The sequence below is a fragment of the Nerophis lumbriciformis genome, linkage group LG17 (assembly GCF_033978685.3).
Source record: "Nerophis lumbriciformis linkage group LG17, RoL_Nlum_v2.1, whole genome shotgun sequence".
Lineage (NCBI taxonomy): Eukaryota > Metazoa > Chordata > Actinopteri > Syngnathiformes > Syngnathidae > Nerophis > Nerophis lumbriciformis.
The window spans coordinates 43,251,370-43,267,048 of record NC_084564.2 but is presented as its reverse complement, the minus strand read 5'-3'; the positions used below and the strand labels follow the sequence as shown (position 1 = coordinate 43,267,048).

At 44.6% G+C, this 15,679-nt stretch overlaps 1 protein-coding gene across 1 annotated transcript in view; it reads left to right on the top strand.

Moving 5' to 3' along the window:
* The window catches only part of dph1 (diphthamide biosynthesis 1), a 260,590-nt gene that overhangs the window by 158,010 nt on the left and 86,901 nt on the right, over positions 1 to 15,679 (top strand). The window contains exon 7 of the mRNA XM_061973227.1: positions 15,154 to 15,275. Within this exon, the coding sequence (XP_061829211.1) occupies positions 15,154 to 15,275 (122 nt within the window). The remainder of the gene's footprint in view (positions 1 to 15,153; positions 15,276 to 15,679) is intronic.

Here is a 15,679-nt window from a genome sequence, read left to right as displayed (position 1 = left end):
CCTTCCTGTCGGTCATTTTAATGAGCTGGCAGTAGCCAGCGTCATCTCAGAAGACCCTCGGGTGCCGTGAATGTCAATCAAGTGACGAAAGTGACGTCATAGTGAAGATTTATGATCGCTCATTTTTAGGACTATTTTTTTAATGCCTGGCTGGTGATCGACTGACACACCCTCCGAGATCGACCGGTAGCTCGCGATCGACGTAATGAGCACCCCTGGGTTAGAGTATCCGCCCTGAGGTGGGTAGGTTGTGAGTAGGGATGTCCGATAATATCGGAGTGCTGATATTATCGGCCGATAAATGCTTTAAAATGTAATATCGGAAATTATCGGTATCAGTTTCAAAAAGTAAAATGTATGACTTTTTAAAAGGCCGCCGTGTACACGGCCGTAGGGAGAAGTACAGAGCGCCAATAAACCTTAAAGGCACTGCCTTTGCGTGCCGGCCCAGTCACATAATATCTACGGCTTTTCACACACACAAGTGAATGCAAGCCATACTTGGTCAATAGCCATGCAGGTCACACTGAGGGTGGCCGTATAAACAACTTTAACACTGTTACAAATATGCGCCACACTGTGAACCCACACCAAACAAGAATGACAAACACATTTCGGGAGAACATCCACAACATAAACACAACAGAACAAATACCCAGAAGCCCTTGCAGCACTAACTCTTCCGGGACGCTACAATATACACCCCCCTGCAACCCCGCCCACCTCAACCTCCGCATGCTCTCTCAGGGAGAGCATGTCCCAAATTCCAAGCTGCTGTTTTGAGGCGTGTTAAAAAAAAATAATGCACTTTGTGACTTCAATAATAAATATGGCAGTGCCATTTTTTTCCATAACTTGAGTTGATTTATTTTGGAAAACCTTGTTACATTGTTTAATGCATCCAGCGGGGCATCACAACAAAATTAGGCATAATAATGTGTTCATTCCACCACTGTATATATCGGTATCGCTTGATATCGGAATCGGTAATTAAGAGTTGGACAATATCGGGATATCGGCAAAAAAGCCATTATCGGCCATCTCTAGTTGTGAGTTCAAACCCCGGCCGAGTCATACCAAAGACTATAAAAATGGGAGCCATTACCTCCCTGCTTGGCACTCAGCATCAAGGGTTGGAATTGGGGGTTAAATCACCAAAAAATTATTCCCGGGCGTGGCCAATCGCTGCTGCTCACTGCTCCCCTCACCTCCCAGGGGGTGAACAATGGGATGGGTCAAATGCAGAGGACAAATGTTGCCACACCTAGTGTGTGTGTGTCAATCATTGGTACTGGTTGGTATGGGGCGGTATAGCTCGGTTGGTAGAGCGGCCGTGCCAGCAACTTGAGGGTTGCAGGTTCGATCCCCGTTTCCGCCATCCTAGTCACTGCCATTGTGTCCTTGGGCAAGACACTTTACCCACCTGCTCCCAGTGCCACCCACACTGGTTTAAATGTAACTTAGATATTGGGTTTCACGATGTAAAGCGCTTTGAGTCATTTGAGAAAAAGCGCTATATAAATGTAATTCACTTCACTTCACCTTAAATTTTAACTTAACTTGTACCTCTTAAGGCCCAAGCTGTTTGTTTACATGCTTTTTGTATTTCTCTTTACTATTTGGGCTTATTGGACCCTAATTAGAATAAAAACTAAGAATCATCTTTTGATATGATGTACTTAGTCCATAAGTACACAAACGTGTACTTCATGTTTAGTGACATGCTAATTCTTATTTTTACACTTTTTTTTCCCCCATATTCCATTGTATGTTATACTCTTCTGACACCACTAGATGGCAGTGTAAGTGTCCACATAAGCGGCCATAAGACCCCAATTCAGTAGTGTACACAATTTTGTAAATAAGAGCTAAAAGGTGCTGTCGCACTAATATAGAATGAAAACCTTAACCTTATCCCCAACCTAAGTAATAAATATAAATCGTTTGAGGTGCTTACTATGAGGTCTGTCACACCGCTGCCTCTCTACCTGGCTGTTATCTACCGCCCCCCAGGGCCCTATTCGGACTTTATCAGTGAATTTGTAGAGTTCGTTGCTGATCTAGTGACGCACGCCGACAATATAATTATAATGGGGGACTTCAATATCTCAGCCTTCCCGGTAAGGTCTATTCAGGTGTACTGGAGAGGAGGCTACGCCGGATAGTCGAACCTCGGATTCAGGAGGAACAGTGTGGTTTTCGTCCTGGTCGTGGAACTGTGGACCAGCTCTATACTCTCGGCAGGGTCCTTGAGGGTGCATGGGAGTTTGCCCAACCAGTCTACATGTGCTTTGTGGACTTGGAGAAGGCATTCGACCGTGTCCCTCGGGAAGTCCTGTGGGGAGTGCTCAGAGAGTATGGGGTAGCGGACTGTCTTATTGTGGCAGTTCGCTCCCTGTATAATCAGTGTCAGAGCTTGGTACGCATTGCCGGCAGTAAGTCGGACACGTTTCCAGTGAGGGTTGGACTCCGCCAAGGCTGCCCTTTGTCACCGATTCTGTTCATAACCTTTATGGACAGAATTTCTAGGCGCAGTCAGGGCGTTGAGGGGATCTGGTTTGGTGGCTGCAGGATTAGGTCACTGCTATTTGCAGATGATGTGGTCCTGATGGCTTCCTCCGGCCAAGATCTTCAGCTCTCACTGGATCGGTTCGCAGCCGAGTGTGAAGCGACTGGGATGGGAATCAGCACCTCCAAGTCCGAGTCCATGGTTCTCTCCCGGAAAAGGGTGGAGTGCCATCTCCGGGTTGGGGAGGAGATCTTGCCCCAAGTGGAGGAGTTCAAGTACCTCGGAGTCTTGTTCACGAGTGAGGGAAGAGTGGATCGTGAGATCGACAGGCGGATCGGTGCGGCGTCTTCAGTAATGCGGACGCTGTATCGATCCGTTGTGGTGAAGAAGGAGCTGAGCCGGAAGGCAAAGCTCTCGATTTACCGGTCGATCTACGTTCCCATCCTCACCTATGGTCATGAGCTTTGGGTCATGACCGAAAGGACAAGATCACGGGTACAAGCGGCCGAAAAGAGTTTTCTCCGCCGAGTGGCAGGGCTCTCCCTTAGAGATAGGGTGAGAAGCTCTGTCATTCGGGGGGAGCTCAAAGTAAAGCCGCTGCTCCTCCACATGGAGAGGAGCCAGATGAGGTGGTTCGGGCATCTGGTCAGGATGCCACCCGAACGCCTCCCTAGGAAGGTGTTTCGGGCACGTCCGACCGGTAGGAGGCCACGGGGAAGACCCAGGACACGCTGGGAAGACTATCTCTCCCGGCTGGCCTGGGAACGCCTCGGGATCCCCCGGGAGGAGCTGGACGAAGTGGCTGGGGAGAGGGAAGTCTGGGCTTCCCTGCTTAAGCTGCTGCCCCCGCGACCCGACCTCGGATAAGCAGAGGAAGATGGATGGATGGATGGATGGATGGACTTCAATATCCATATGAATACCCCATCAGACCCTCAGTGCGTGGCGCTCCAGACTATAATTGATAGCTGTGGTCTTACACAAATAATAAATGAACCCACGCATCGCAACGGTAATACGATAGATCTAGTGCTTGTCAGGGGCGTCACCACCTCCAAAGTTATGGTACTGCCATATACTAAAGTAATGTCCGATCATTACCTTGTAAAATTCGAAGTTCTGACTCATTGTCAACAAGCTTATAATAATAATAACTGCTATAGCAGCCGCAACATTAATGCTGCCACAACGATGACACTTGCTGACCTACTGCCTTCGGTAAGGGCACCATTCCCAAATTATGTGGGCTCTATTGATAACCTCACTAACAACTTTAACGATGCCCTGCGCCAAACCATTGATAGTATAGTATCGCTAAAGCTGAAAAGAGCCCCTAAAAGATGTACCCCATGGTTTACAGAACAAACTAGAGCTCATAAATTATCATGTGGCCCGCGACTAAACTTGAGGTTTTCCATCAAGCATGGAGTGATAGTTTAATAATTTATAAATGCATGCTTACCTTAGCTAAAGCTAAATACTACTCAAATCTCATCCGCCTCAACAAAAACGATCCTAAATATTTGTTCAGTATCATCGCTAACCCAACAAGGGACTCCTCTCAGTATCTCCACCCACTCGGCAGATGACTTTATGAATTTCTTTAGTAAGAAAATTGAACTCATTAGAAAGGGCAGCCATTTGGAAACCATAATTACTACATTATTTTATTTGTTTTTAATCATGGTCTCCTATATTGTGGTACTCTTTATAGTTAGCCACATTTGGATGAGTGACAGTCAGTCCTGAAGCTGAAAACTCTCAAAGTTGGCAAAATAAGGTAATTTAGTCCAAGTAGGAAGCCTATCTGTCGAGCCTAGATTATTTACCTATTGGCTGGTTGATGGTCAAATGCATTAGCCCAACATTTATTCAAACTTATTACATAACATGAGGCATACAGTGCATCCAGAAAGTATTCGTAACACCTCACATTTTCCAAGCTTAGCAATAAAGTAATCAATAATTGTTTAATACCACCTATGCCTACTTCATGCACTGGTACTCGTGAACTACTTATCACAAAAACACCTTGAAGGAATTAAAGTCATGTTGCTAAAATAAGGGCACTTTTTATTCATAAGTAGGAGTCAGGTTAGCCTCGGCACATAATCATCATTTTTCTGTATCATCATTAATACCTTTAAGTATTTGTGTCTCCGGTGCATTGTTAGACACAGTTTTTGCACATCCAAGGACAATTGCGGAGGAGAATTGCAGTCTCTGCCCTCAAGTCCAGATCAAGTGTGGGTTTGAGAAGTCTGAAGTTAATTTGGATTTCAAGGTTGGAGTGAACTCCAAAGGCTGCTCAGCTCATAGCTCTTTATGTACAGTAAGCAGTGGCAAACAACTTGAACTCTGCTTCCTTCCCCATTGTTCCATAATCCTAGAATGGTAATTGTCACGTTCAAACACTGAGGACATCTATTAAACAAGACAAAAGGCAAGGAATCAAACAGAGACAGAATTCAATTTGGACTCAATTGAGGAGAGACAGCGTCGACCTGTAACCTCTTACAGTGTCTTAGCACGCTCTGACGAAGAAGGTTTTCGTCTCCTCTTTTATTTAGATGTTCAACGTTCACGCACCAACACATGTCTCAGCAGGAATGGGAAGTATGTAAAACAAGTCATTGTTTTCGGTCACATTGAAGACCAAGAAGAGGATGTCTCGGGCTTGGGCTCTTCCTGGATCCAGCTGGGGCAGGTGTTGGAGGACAATGGATAACCCCTCCCGTCTCCTGACCACGGCGACTTCAAGAGGGCAGCGGGTCGTAAATAGCATTGACTTCAAAGAGAGTTCCTCTGGAAGTTGAGCAGATCCTGCCATCTGTCCGTGTTGAAATCACAGTGGAGTTTCACGAGCCTTCTTCCTCTTGTTAGGCCTCGAAAGACAGCCTTCGTCTTCTTATCAGGAACATAATGTAATACAACGTTTCTTTTGCGATAACTTACAAACAATTATTCCAACAGTAATGGCTCAACAATCTATTTTTTAACCAAACAGCACAACGTAACAGCAAGCATAAATGTCAACACACACAACCCTCCAAAACGTTAACCACCATTTCCTCATCACAAAGGAGAAACCCTCCTGATGAACAGCTGATTTTACTACTTATAGTGCTAACGTAACTCGACTCCCAGAGGTGGGTAGAGTAGCCAGAAATTGTACTCAAGTAAGAGTACTGTTACTTTAGAGATTTATTACTCAAGTAAAAGTAAGGAGTAGTCACCCAAATATTTACTTGAGTAAAAGTAAAAAATATGTTGTGAAAAAACTACTCAAGTACTGAGTAACTGATGAGTAACCTGTTCGTTTAATGATGACGACAACAAATAATGCACAAAAACATAAAAATAGCAATGAGCAAATTCAGAGCCAGGAATATCTCTTAAGCAACTAAAACAATAATATATATTAAATAATAATACATTAAAATGAAAAAAAATTAAGGTAAATTGAGCCACAATAACTTAACAGCACCATAGGCTCAGTAGGCAGAGATTACAAAGGGAAATAACAAGTTAGCCTTTACGCAAACCATAAACTGATAGGTGTGGGCTGCATCTGGGAACACACTGATTGGTGTTTCTATGCATGTGTGTGTGTGTGTGTGTGTGTGTGTGTGTGTGTGTGTGTGTGTGTGTGTGTGTGTGTGTGTGTGTGTGTGTGTGTGTGTGTGTGTCTCTTTATGAGGCTGCAGTGCGTTAATAAACATCCCCACACGATGTACATTTGACAGTGATTCATAGCAGGGAAGCTAACATCAGCCTACAGTGACGGCCAAAATATCTACTAACGTTACTTACCGCCATGTGCTTCCTCAAATTTGACGTTGAGTTCATGTGAGCTTAAGCTTGTTGCCGCTGAAACTTTTTGTGAGCACCAATAAACCTTAAAGGCACTGCCTTTGCGTGCCGGCCCAATCACATAATATCTACGGCTTCTCACACACACAAGTGAATGCAAATCATACTTGGTCAACAGCCATACAGGTCACACTGAGGGTGGCCGTATAAACAACTTTAACACTGTTACAAATATGCGCCACAGTGTGAACCCACACCAAACAAGAATGACAAACGCATTGCGGGAGAACATCCGCACCGTAACACAACATAAACACAACAGAACAAATACCCAGAATCCCATGCAGCCCTGACTCTTCCGGGCTACATTATACACCCCTGCTACCACCAAACCCCGCCCCCACCCTAACCCTGCTCCCTCACACATCAACCCCCCCCTCTGTGCGTCGGTTGAGGTGGGCGGGGTTTGGGTGCGGGGGTGTATAATGTATTCTGGAAGAGTTAGGGCTGCATGGGATTCTGGGTATTTGTCCTGTTGTGTTTATGTTGTGGTACTGTGCAGATGTTCTCCCGAAATGTGTTTGTCATTCTTGTTTGGTGTGGGTTCACAGTGTGGCACATTATTAGTTACCCTCAACCCCGCCCACCTCAGCCTCCTCATGCTCTCTCAAGGAGAGCATGTCCCAAATCCCAAGCTGCTGTTTTGAGGCATGTTAAAAAAAAAAAAATGCACTTTGTGACTTCAATAATAAATATGGCAGTGCCATGTTGGCATTTTTTTACATAACTTGATTTATTTTGGAAAACCTTGTTACATTGTTTAATGCATCCAGCGGGGCATCACAACAAAATTAGACATAATAATGTGTTCATTCCACCACTGTATATATTGTGGTTAATATCGGAATCGGTAATTAAGAGTTGGACAATATCGGGATATCGGCAAAAAAGCCATCATCGGACATCTCTAGTTTTGGTCCTAAATGATCTCAGTAAGATATTACAGCTTGTTGCTGAGATGTGATGACCTATATTGAATAAAACATGCTTGAAACTAGAATATCAAGTGTTGCAAAGCTGTGTCATCAACACTCACAAGTATAAAACTACGTTTTTAAAGTAATCATTTCTTATTTCAAGCATGAAAAAAAAAATCATGACTTTGACACAATTGTGTCTCATAATTAAAACAGATGACAGCCAAATTGTCATGTCTGTGATCATGTTTTGTTTAGTTATGTTTTGCTTGGTTTTTGGACACTTTTTAGTTCTTGTCTTCACTCCCTTTGTCACCATAGTAACCATTAGTTTCACCTGGTTCACATCGTCATGTCACGCACCTGTCTCACGTTTTCACATTTTGAGTCACGCACCTGTTTTCACTAATCATGTCATCACTATTTAAGCCTGTAGTTGCCAGGCAGTCAGCCTGGCGACATCACTCCTGACTTACACACTCCTGACACTCTCTTTCATGTTCATAGTCCATGCTGCCCTGTTCACGTCATCGCAAGTAAGTTTTTGTTGATTAATGCCACAGTTAGTGTCTTTTGGGGTTTTTTTGTCCATAGTTCTGCCTTTGTGCGAGTTTTTGTTTTTATAGCCAAGTTTTGTACTTCCGCCCTTGTGCTAGCCTTTTTTTTATTCCTTTTTTGAGTGTTAACCCTAACCCTAACCACTGTATATATTGTGGTTAATATCGGAATCAGTAATTAAGAGTTGGACAATATCGGGATATCGGCAAAAAAGCCATTATCGGACATCTCTACTTGTGATGTATGATTAATAACCAAGCATGAACATTTCCAAACTCAAAGACGAGTGTAGCAGCAGCTGTGGTCGCTCCCATTAACTCTTGGTAGTGACCTGAGGCACTGTCAAAAAAAGTAGTTCCTTGTTGTTAGCTCCAACCATAACAATATGGCTGTACCTTGGTCATATACAGGACACAGCATGCACTATATACAGGTAAAAGCCAGTAAATTAGAATATTTTGAAAAACTTGATTTATTTCAGTAATTGCATTCAAAAGGTGTAACTTGTACATTATATTTATTCATTGCACACAGACTGATGCATTCAAATGTTTATTTCATTTAATTTTGATGATTTGAAGTGGCAACAAATGAAAATCCAAAATTCCGTGTGTCACAAAATTAGAATATTACTTAAGGCTAATACAAAAAAGGGATTTTTAGAAATGTTGGCCAACTGAAAAGTATGAAAATGAAAAATATGAGCATGTACAATACTCAATACTTGGTTGGAGCTCCTTTTGCCTCAATTACTGCGTTAATGCGGCGTGGCATGGAGTCGATGAGTTTCTGGCACTGCTCAGGTGTTATGAGAGCCCAGGTTGCTCTGATAGTGGCCTTCAACTCTTCTGCGTTTTTGGGTCTGGCATTCTGCATCTTCCTTTTCACAATACCCCACAGATTTTCTACGGGGCTAAGGTCAGGGGAGTTGGCGGGCCAATTTAGAAGAGAAATACCATGGTCCGTAAACCAGGCACGGGTAGATTTTGCGCTGTGTGCAGGCGCCAAGTCCTGTTGGAACTTGAAATCTCCATCTCCATAGAGCAGGTCAGCAGCAGGAAGCATGAAGTGCTCTAAAACTTGCTGGTAGACGGCTGCGTTGACCCTGGATCTCAGGAAACAGAGTGGACCGACACCAGCAGATGACATGGCACCCCAAACCATCACTGATGGTGGAAACTTTACACTAGACTTCAGGCAACGTGGATCCTGTGCCTCTCCTGTCTTCCTCCAGACTCTGGGACCTCGATTTCCAAAGGAAATGCAAAATTTGCTTTCGTCAGAAAACATGACTTTGGACCACTCAGCAGCAGTCCAGCTGGTGTCGGTCCACTCTGTTTCCTGAGATCCAGGGTCAACGCAGCCGTCTACCAGCAAGTTTTAGAGCACTTCATGCTTCCTGCTGCTGACCTGCTCTATGGAGATGGAGATTTCAAGTTCCAACAGGACTTGGCGCCTGCACACAGCGCAAAATCTACCCGTGCCTGGTTTACGGACCATGGTATTTCTGTTCTAAATTGGCCCGCCAACTCCCCTGACCTTAGCCCCATAGAAAATCTGTGGGGTATTGTGAAAAGGAAGATGCAGAATGCCAGACCCAAAAACGCAGAAGAGTTGAAGGCCACTATCAGAGCAACCTGGGCTCTCATAACACCTGAGCAGTGCCAGAAACTCATCGACTCCATGCCACGCCGCATTAACGCAGTAATTGAGGCAAAAGGAGCTCCAACCAAGTATTGAGTATTGTACATGCTCATATTTTTCATTTTCATACTTTTCAGTTGGCCAACATTTCTAAAAATCCCTTTTTTGTATTAGCCTTAAGTAATATTCTAATTTTGTGACACACGGAATTTTGGATTTTCATTTGTTGCCACTTCAAATCATCAAAATTAAATGAAATAAACATTTGAATGCATCAGTCTGTGTGCAATGAATAAATATAATGTACAAGTTACACCTTTTGAATGCAATTACTGAAATAAATCAAGTTTTTCAAAATATTCTAATTTACTGGCTTTTACCTGTATACTGTACATGGAGCGTTGTTAGAGGTTTTAAAGGCGACACAGATGAATCTCTATTATCTGTGATTGTTAGACATTGTTTACTTTTCCTCTATCAAGAATGCGGGAAAAATGCAAAGACTTGTGTTCTTGTCTCACATAAGGATTATGGATGATGGGTAAAATAAAAAAAGAGCAATTTTCCTTTAAAGCCGTGCTGCAGCCATGTGGATCTTATTCATCATAAGCTTGCACTGTAAGAAGATTGGCCTCCACTGACTGGTGCCTCGCAGCGTGTAGGCTTGCTGAGGTCTCACAGCATGGGCGGTAGAAGCTTGGAGTTCACTGCTATTCCCTGTTGACTGTCTTAAATTAACTTTTAATCGTCCATTCCATCCGTCATCCTCCTCGCACTGTAGCTAATTTGGTCTCAGCACTCTCATCTTCTCACTTTGCCTCAATTCATGTACAGTCGAAGCGTCGGGAAGCGATTTATTTCATGACCGATCCACGCGTCAAATGGCATCGGCAGTCCTGTGACCGAGAAACGGAGTCTTTAACGACCGGCCGAGGATGACTTTGGGATCACATCTCCAGCGTAATCCTTTTTGACCTTTTTCTACAGCTCTGCGTCACTGTCCTATATTCATCCCTACATTTATTTCCTGGTATAATTTGCATACATGCTCTGCTTCACAATGACTCCTTATCTTGTTTGTGTGTGTTTGCTATTATAGGCCATAGACGGAAAAGGAGGCGGGGTCTGAACATGAACAAATATGTGCACCAACAGCCAATCAATGGCTTCAATGAACAATCATACAAGACTGGCTATATATATATATACCTATATACATATATACCTATTAGAGATGCGCGGATAGGCAATTATTTCATCCGCAACCGCATCAGAAAGTCGTCAACCATCCGCCATCCACCCGAATTAACATTTAACCAACACCGCACCCGCCCGTTGTTATATATCTAATATAGACGATGCAAGGCATTAGTGAGGTTATAAAGCTTTTGCCTGTTAAAGAAAGGAGACTGATCCAATGCAGCACAGACATTCGCGTGCCACGCTGTCACGACCCAGACGCACACCAGTGCGCAATCATATGGGAGCCGCGCTGAGCGCACCTCCAAGCGCGTCTCGCTGCCGGCGACGGCCGGGTATGGGCCCGACGCTCCAGCGCCATCCATTTTCAGGGCTAGTTGATTCGGCAGGTGGGTTGTTACACACTCCTTAGCGGGTTCCGACTTCCATGGCCACCGTCCTGCTGTCTATATCAACCAGGGTGAGCCCCACCCCTTTCGTGAGCGCACTGCGCGCAGAGTGACCCCTGTTACGCGCCCCCGGCAACAGGGGTGGCGGGCAGGTAAGCTGCGCGGGCGGAGCGACCCCTGTTACGAGCCCCCTGCCACGTGGGTGGCGGGCAGGTAAGCTGCTTACCTGCTGCGCGTGACGCCGGCCGCGGCGAAGGCGGACGAGGCGGGGTGTCGGTGCGGTGGGCGCGGTGGTGACCCTGGACGTGCGTCAGGCCCTTCTCGCGGATCGCCTCAGCTACGGCTCCCGGTGGGGCCCTCTCGGGGGAAGGGGCCTCGGTCCCGGACCCCGGCGAGGCGTCCCTTCTCCGCTCTGTAAAAGTGTGCATTTTTTTCCTTCTGTTGTGGCATATGCTGCAGGTGCCTGCTCGTTTTTCGTATGTGGGTAACAACATTTAACTATGTATATATATTTCCCAATTGGTTTAACTGCCACCCGCCTGAATCTATTTAAAATCAAATTTTTTTTTATTTCAACCGCCCGACCCGACCCGCGGATAAAATCTAATTTTTTTAAATTTCATCCGCCCGATCCGCGGATAATCCGCGGACTCCGCGGTTGTGCCCGCAAACCGCGCATCTCTAATACCTATATATTAGAGATGCGTGGTTTGCGGGCACAACCGCGGATTATCCGCGGATCGGGCGGATGAAATTTAAAAAAATTAGATTTTATCCGCGGGTCGGGTCGGGCGGTTGAAATAAAAAAAAATTTGATTTTAAATAGATTCAGGCGGGTGGCAGTTAAACCAATTGGGAAATATATATACATAGTTAAATGTTGTTACCCACATACGAAAAACGAGCAGGCACCTGCAGCATATGCCACAACAGAAGAAAAAAAAGAAAAAGAGATGGACACTTTTACGGAGCGGAAAAGGCCCCCGACGCCTCGCCGGGGTCCGGGACCGAGGCCCCTTCCCCCGAGAGGGCCCCACCGGGAGCCGTAGCTGAGGCGATCCGCGAGAAGGGCCCGACGCACGTCCAGGGTCACCACCGCGCCCACCGCACCGACACCCCGCCTTGTCCGCCTTCGCCGCGGCCGGCGTCACGCGCAGCAGGTAAGCAGCTTACCTGCCCGCCACCCCCGTGGCCGGGGGCTCGTAACAGGGGTCACTCCGCGCGCTCCGCCCGCGCAGCTTACCTGCCCGCCACCCCTGTTGCCGGGGGCGCGTAACAGGGGTCACTCCGCCCGCAGTGCGCTCACGAAAGGGGTGGGGCTCACCCTGGTTGATATAGACAGCAGCTAGGACGGTGGCCATGGAAGTTGGAACCCGCTAAGGAGTGTGTAACAACCCACCTGCCGAATCAACTAGCCCTGAAAATGGATGACGCTGGAGCGTCGGGCCCATATACTCGGCCGTCGCCGGCAGTGAGACGCGCTTGGAGGTGCGCTCAGCCCGGCTCCCATATGATTGCGCACTGGTGTGCGTCTGGGTCGTGACAGCGTGGCACGCGAATGTCTGTGCTGCATTGGATCAGTCTCCTTTCTTTAACAGGCAAAAGCTTTATAACCTCACTAATGCCTTGCATCGTCTATATTAGATATATAACAACGGGCGGGTGCGGGCGGATGGCGGGCGGATGCAGTTCTGATCAAATGTTAGATCGGGTGGATTGCGGATGGTTGACGACTTTCTGATGCGGTTGCGGATGAAATAATTGCCTATCCGCGCATCTCTACTATATATATATATATATATATATATATATATATATATATATATATATATATATATATATATATACCTATACTGGCTCACCTGCACTTTCTTCCTTCTTTCTGTCTTTCTTTAGTTTATTTGGAACATGAACACACTTACATCATAATACATCACACAATTTTCATATCATTTCATTTTACATCATGCCCGAAAAGGAGTAGGAAGAAGCAAAGCTTATTTAATCCTACCCCTTCCCCACTTCAAAGCGTTTACAAATATATAGAATCATTTACTGACCTTTTTATATAATAAAATGACATCTATGAATTAGTATACAACAGTTTTGTAATATGTAATTAATTAATTAATTCAGTCATTATTAACATACTGAGATGAAGAATATCTTATTTTCAATAAGGTTGAAAGTATTTCTCATAATTCTTCTTCTTTGTACTCTGTAAGCACTATTATTTTGAACAAGCTCTTAAACTGGATCATATCAGTACAATTTTTAACTTCTTTACTTAATCCATTCCATCATTTAATTCCACATACTGATATGCTAAAAGTTCTAAGTGTTGTACGTGCATATAAATGTTTTAAATTATTTTTTCCTCTAAGGTTATATTTCTCCTCTTTAGTTGAGAAGAATTGTTGTACATTCTTTGGTAGCAGGTTATAGTTTGCTTTGTACATCATTTTACATTTTTGCAATTTTACCAAATCACCGATTTTTAATATTTCTGACTTAATAAATAAAGTGTTTGAATGTTCTCTATATCCAACATGATGTATTATTCTAACTGATCTTTTTTGTAACACGGTTAGCGAATGTAGCGCACATTTGTAGTTATTTCCCCATATTTCTGCGCACTTAACACATTATTAAGATGTGTTTTACTACTTAGGTATAAAATACTAAAGGGTCTATCTTGCTGATTGTATTGTACCATATGTCCCGGGAAGAAATCTGCCTTTGAAGAACTCCGGCTTATTAGTGATTCCCAGAGCCCAAAAAAAGTCTGCAGGCTATAGAGCGTTTTCTATTGGGGCTCCAGTACTATGGAATGCCCTCCCGGTAACAGTTAGAGATGCTATGCAAACAGTAGAAGCATTTAAGTCCATTTTTAAAACTCATTTGTATACTCTAGCCTTTAAATAGACCCCCCTTTTAGACCAGTTGATCTGCCGTCTCTTTTCTGCTCTGCCCAAAGTCGGGACCCAGGGTGGACCACTCATCTGTGCATCAGTTGGGGACATCTCTGTGCTGCTGACCTGTCTCCACTCAAGATGATCTCCTGCTGGCCCCACTATGGACTGGACTCTCACTATTATGTTAGATCCACTATGGACTGGACTCTCACTATTATGTTAGATCCACTATGGACTGGACTCTCACAATATTATGTTAGATCCACTATGGACTGGACTCTCATTATTATGTTAGATCCACTATGGACTGGACTCTCTCACTATTATGTTAGATCCACTATGGACTGGACTCTCACTATTATGTTAGATCCACTATGGACTGGACTCTCATTATTATGTTAGATCCACTATGGACTGGACTCTCACTATTATGTTAGATCCACTATGGACTGGACTCTCACACTATTATGTTAGATCCACTATGGACTGGACTCTCACACTATTATGTTAGATCCACTATGGACTGGACTCTCACACTATTATGTTAGATCCACTATGGACTGGACTCTCACTATTATGTTAGATCCACTATGGACTGGACTCTCACTATTATGTTAGATCCACTATGGACTGGACTCTCACACTATTATGTTAGATCCACTATGGACTGGACTCTCACACTATTATGTTAGATCCACTATGGACTGGACTCTCACACTTTTAACTGGATCCACTCAACGTCCATTGGTCGCCCAGGGGGGTGCCCACATCTGCGGTCCCCTCCAAGGTTTCTCATTGTCATCCCATTGGGTTGAGTTTTTCCTTGCCCTGATGTGGGATCTGAGCCCAGGATGTTGTTGTGGCTTGTGCAGCCCTTTGAGACACTTGTGATTTAGGGCTATATAAGTCAACTTTGATTGATTGATTGATTGAAGACCACTACCGTGTGTGAGGAAATGTGAAAATGATGAATATGTTAAAGGATGGTCTCACGTCGTCATGACAACGTAATCATGCACCCTTTGCAGGTGAGGACAGCGAACGATGTCATGCTCTAATTTATAAATTATTCTAGCAAATTGCTGTGAGGTTGCGCCAAATGCAGTCTGTGTTTTAATTCCAGTCCCCTTTTTGTCCCCGTGCTGCAGGCTGTGAGTGCCGCCCTCAAGACGGACTATGACGTGGTGGTCCCGCAGTGTCGACCTCTGTCACCGGGGGAGATCCTGGGCTGCACCTCTCCTCGTTTGGACCGCAATGTCAATGCCATTATGTAAGAAATATTTTATTTTTTCCCCCTTTTTCCCACTGCTTTCACCCATCAGCAAATGGCTAAAGATGGGATCTCTATCCCCCTGCATAATTAACTCAGCCATCACCTTGGTCTTGTTACTAGGAATAATCAGTGCCACATCCCCCCTCACAGACAGCTGCAACGAATAGACACTTTGCCTATTTTTTTTTCTATTGCCAGCCAGAAGCTGCGAAGGCTAAAAATAACTTTGCACAGCACTGAAGCCAGACAGACACACAAGCTCTTTTTGGCGGCATTAGGTCGTATATTTTGTGTCGCCAAATACATTTAACTGACTTGTTGCAACATTAGGTACACCAAAAGGAGACTCGGACTTAGACTTAGACTTCCTTTTTATTGTCATTCAAATGTGAACTTTACAG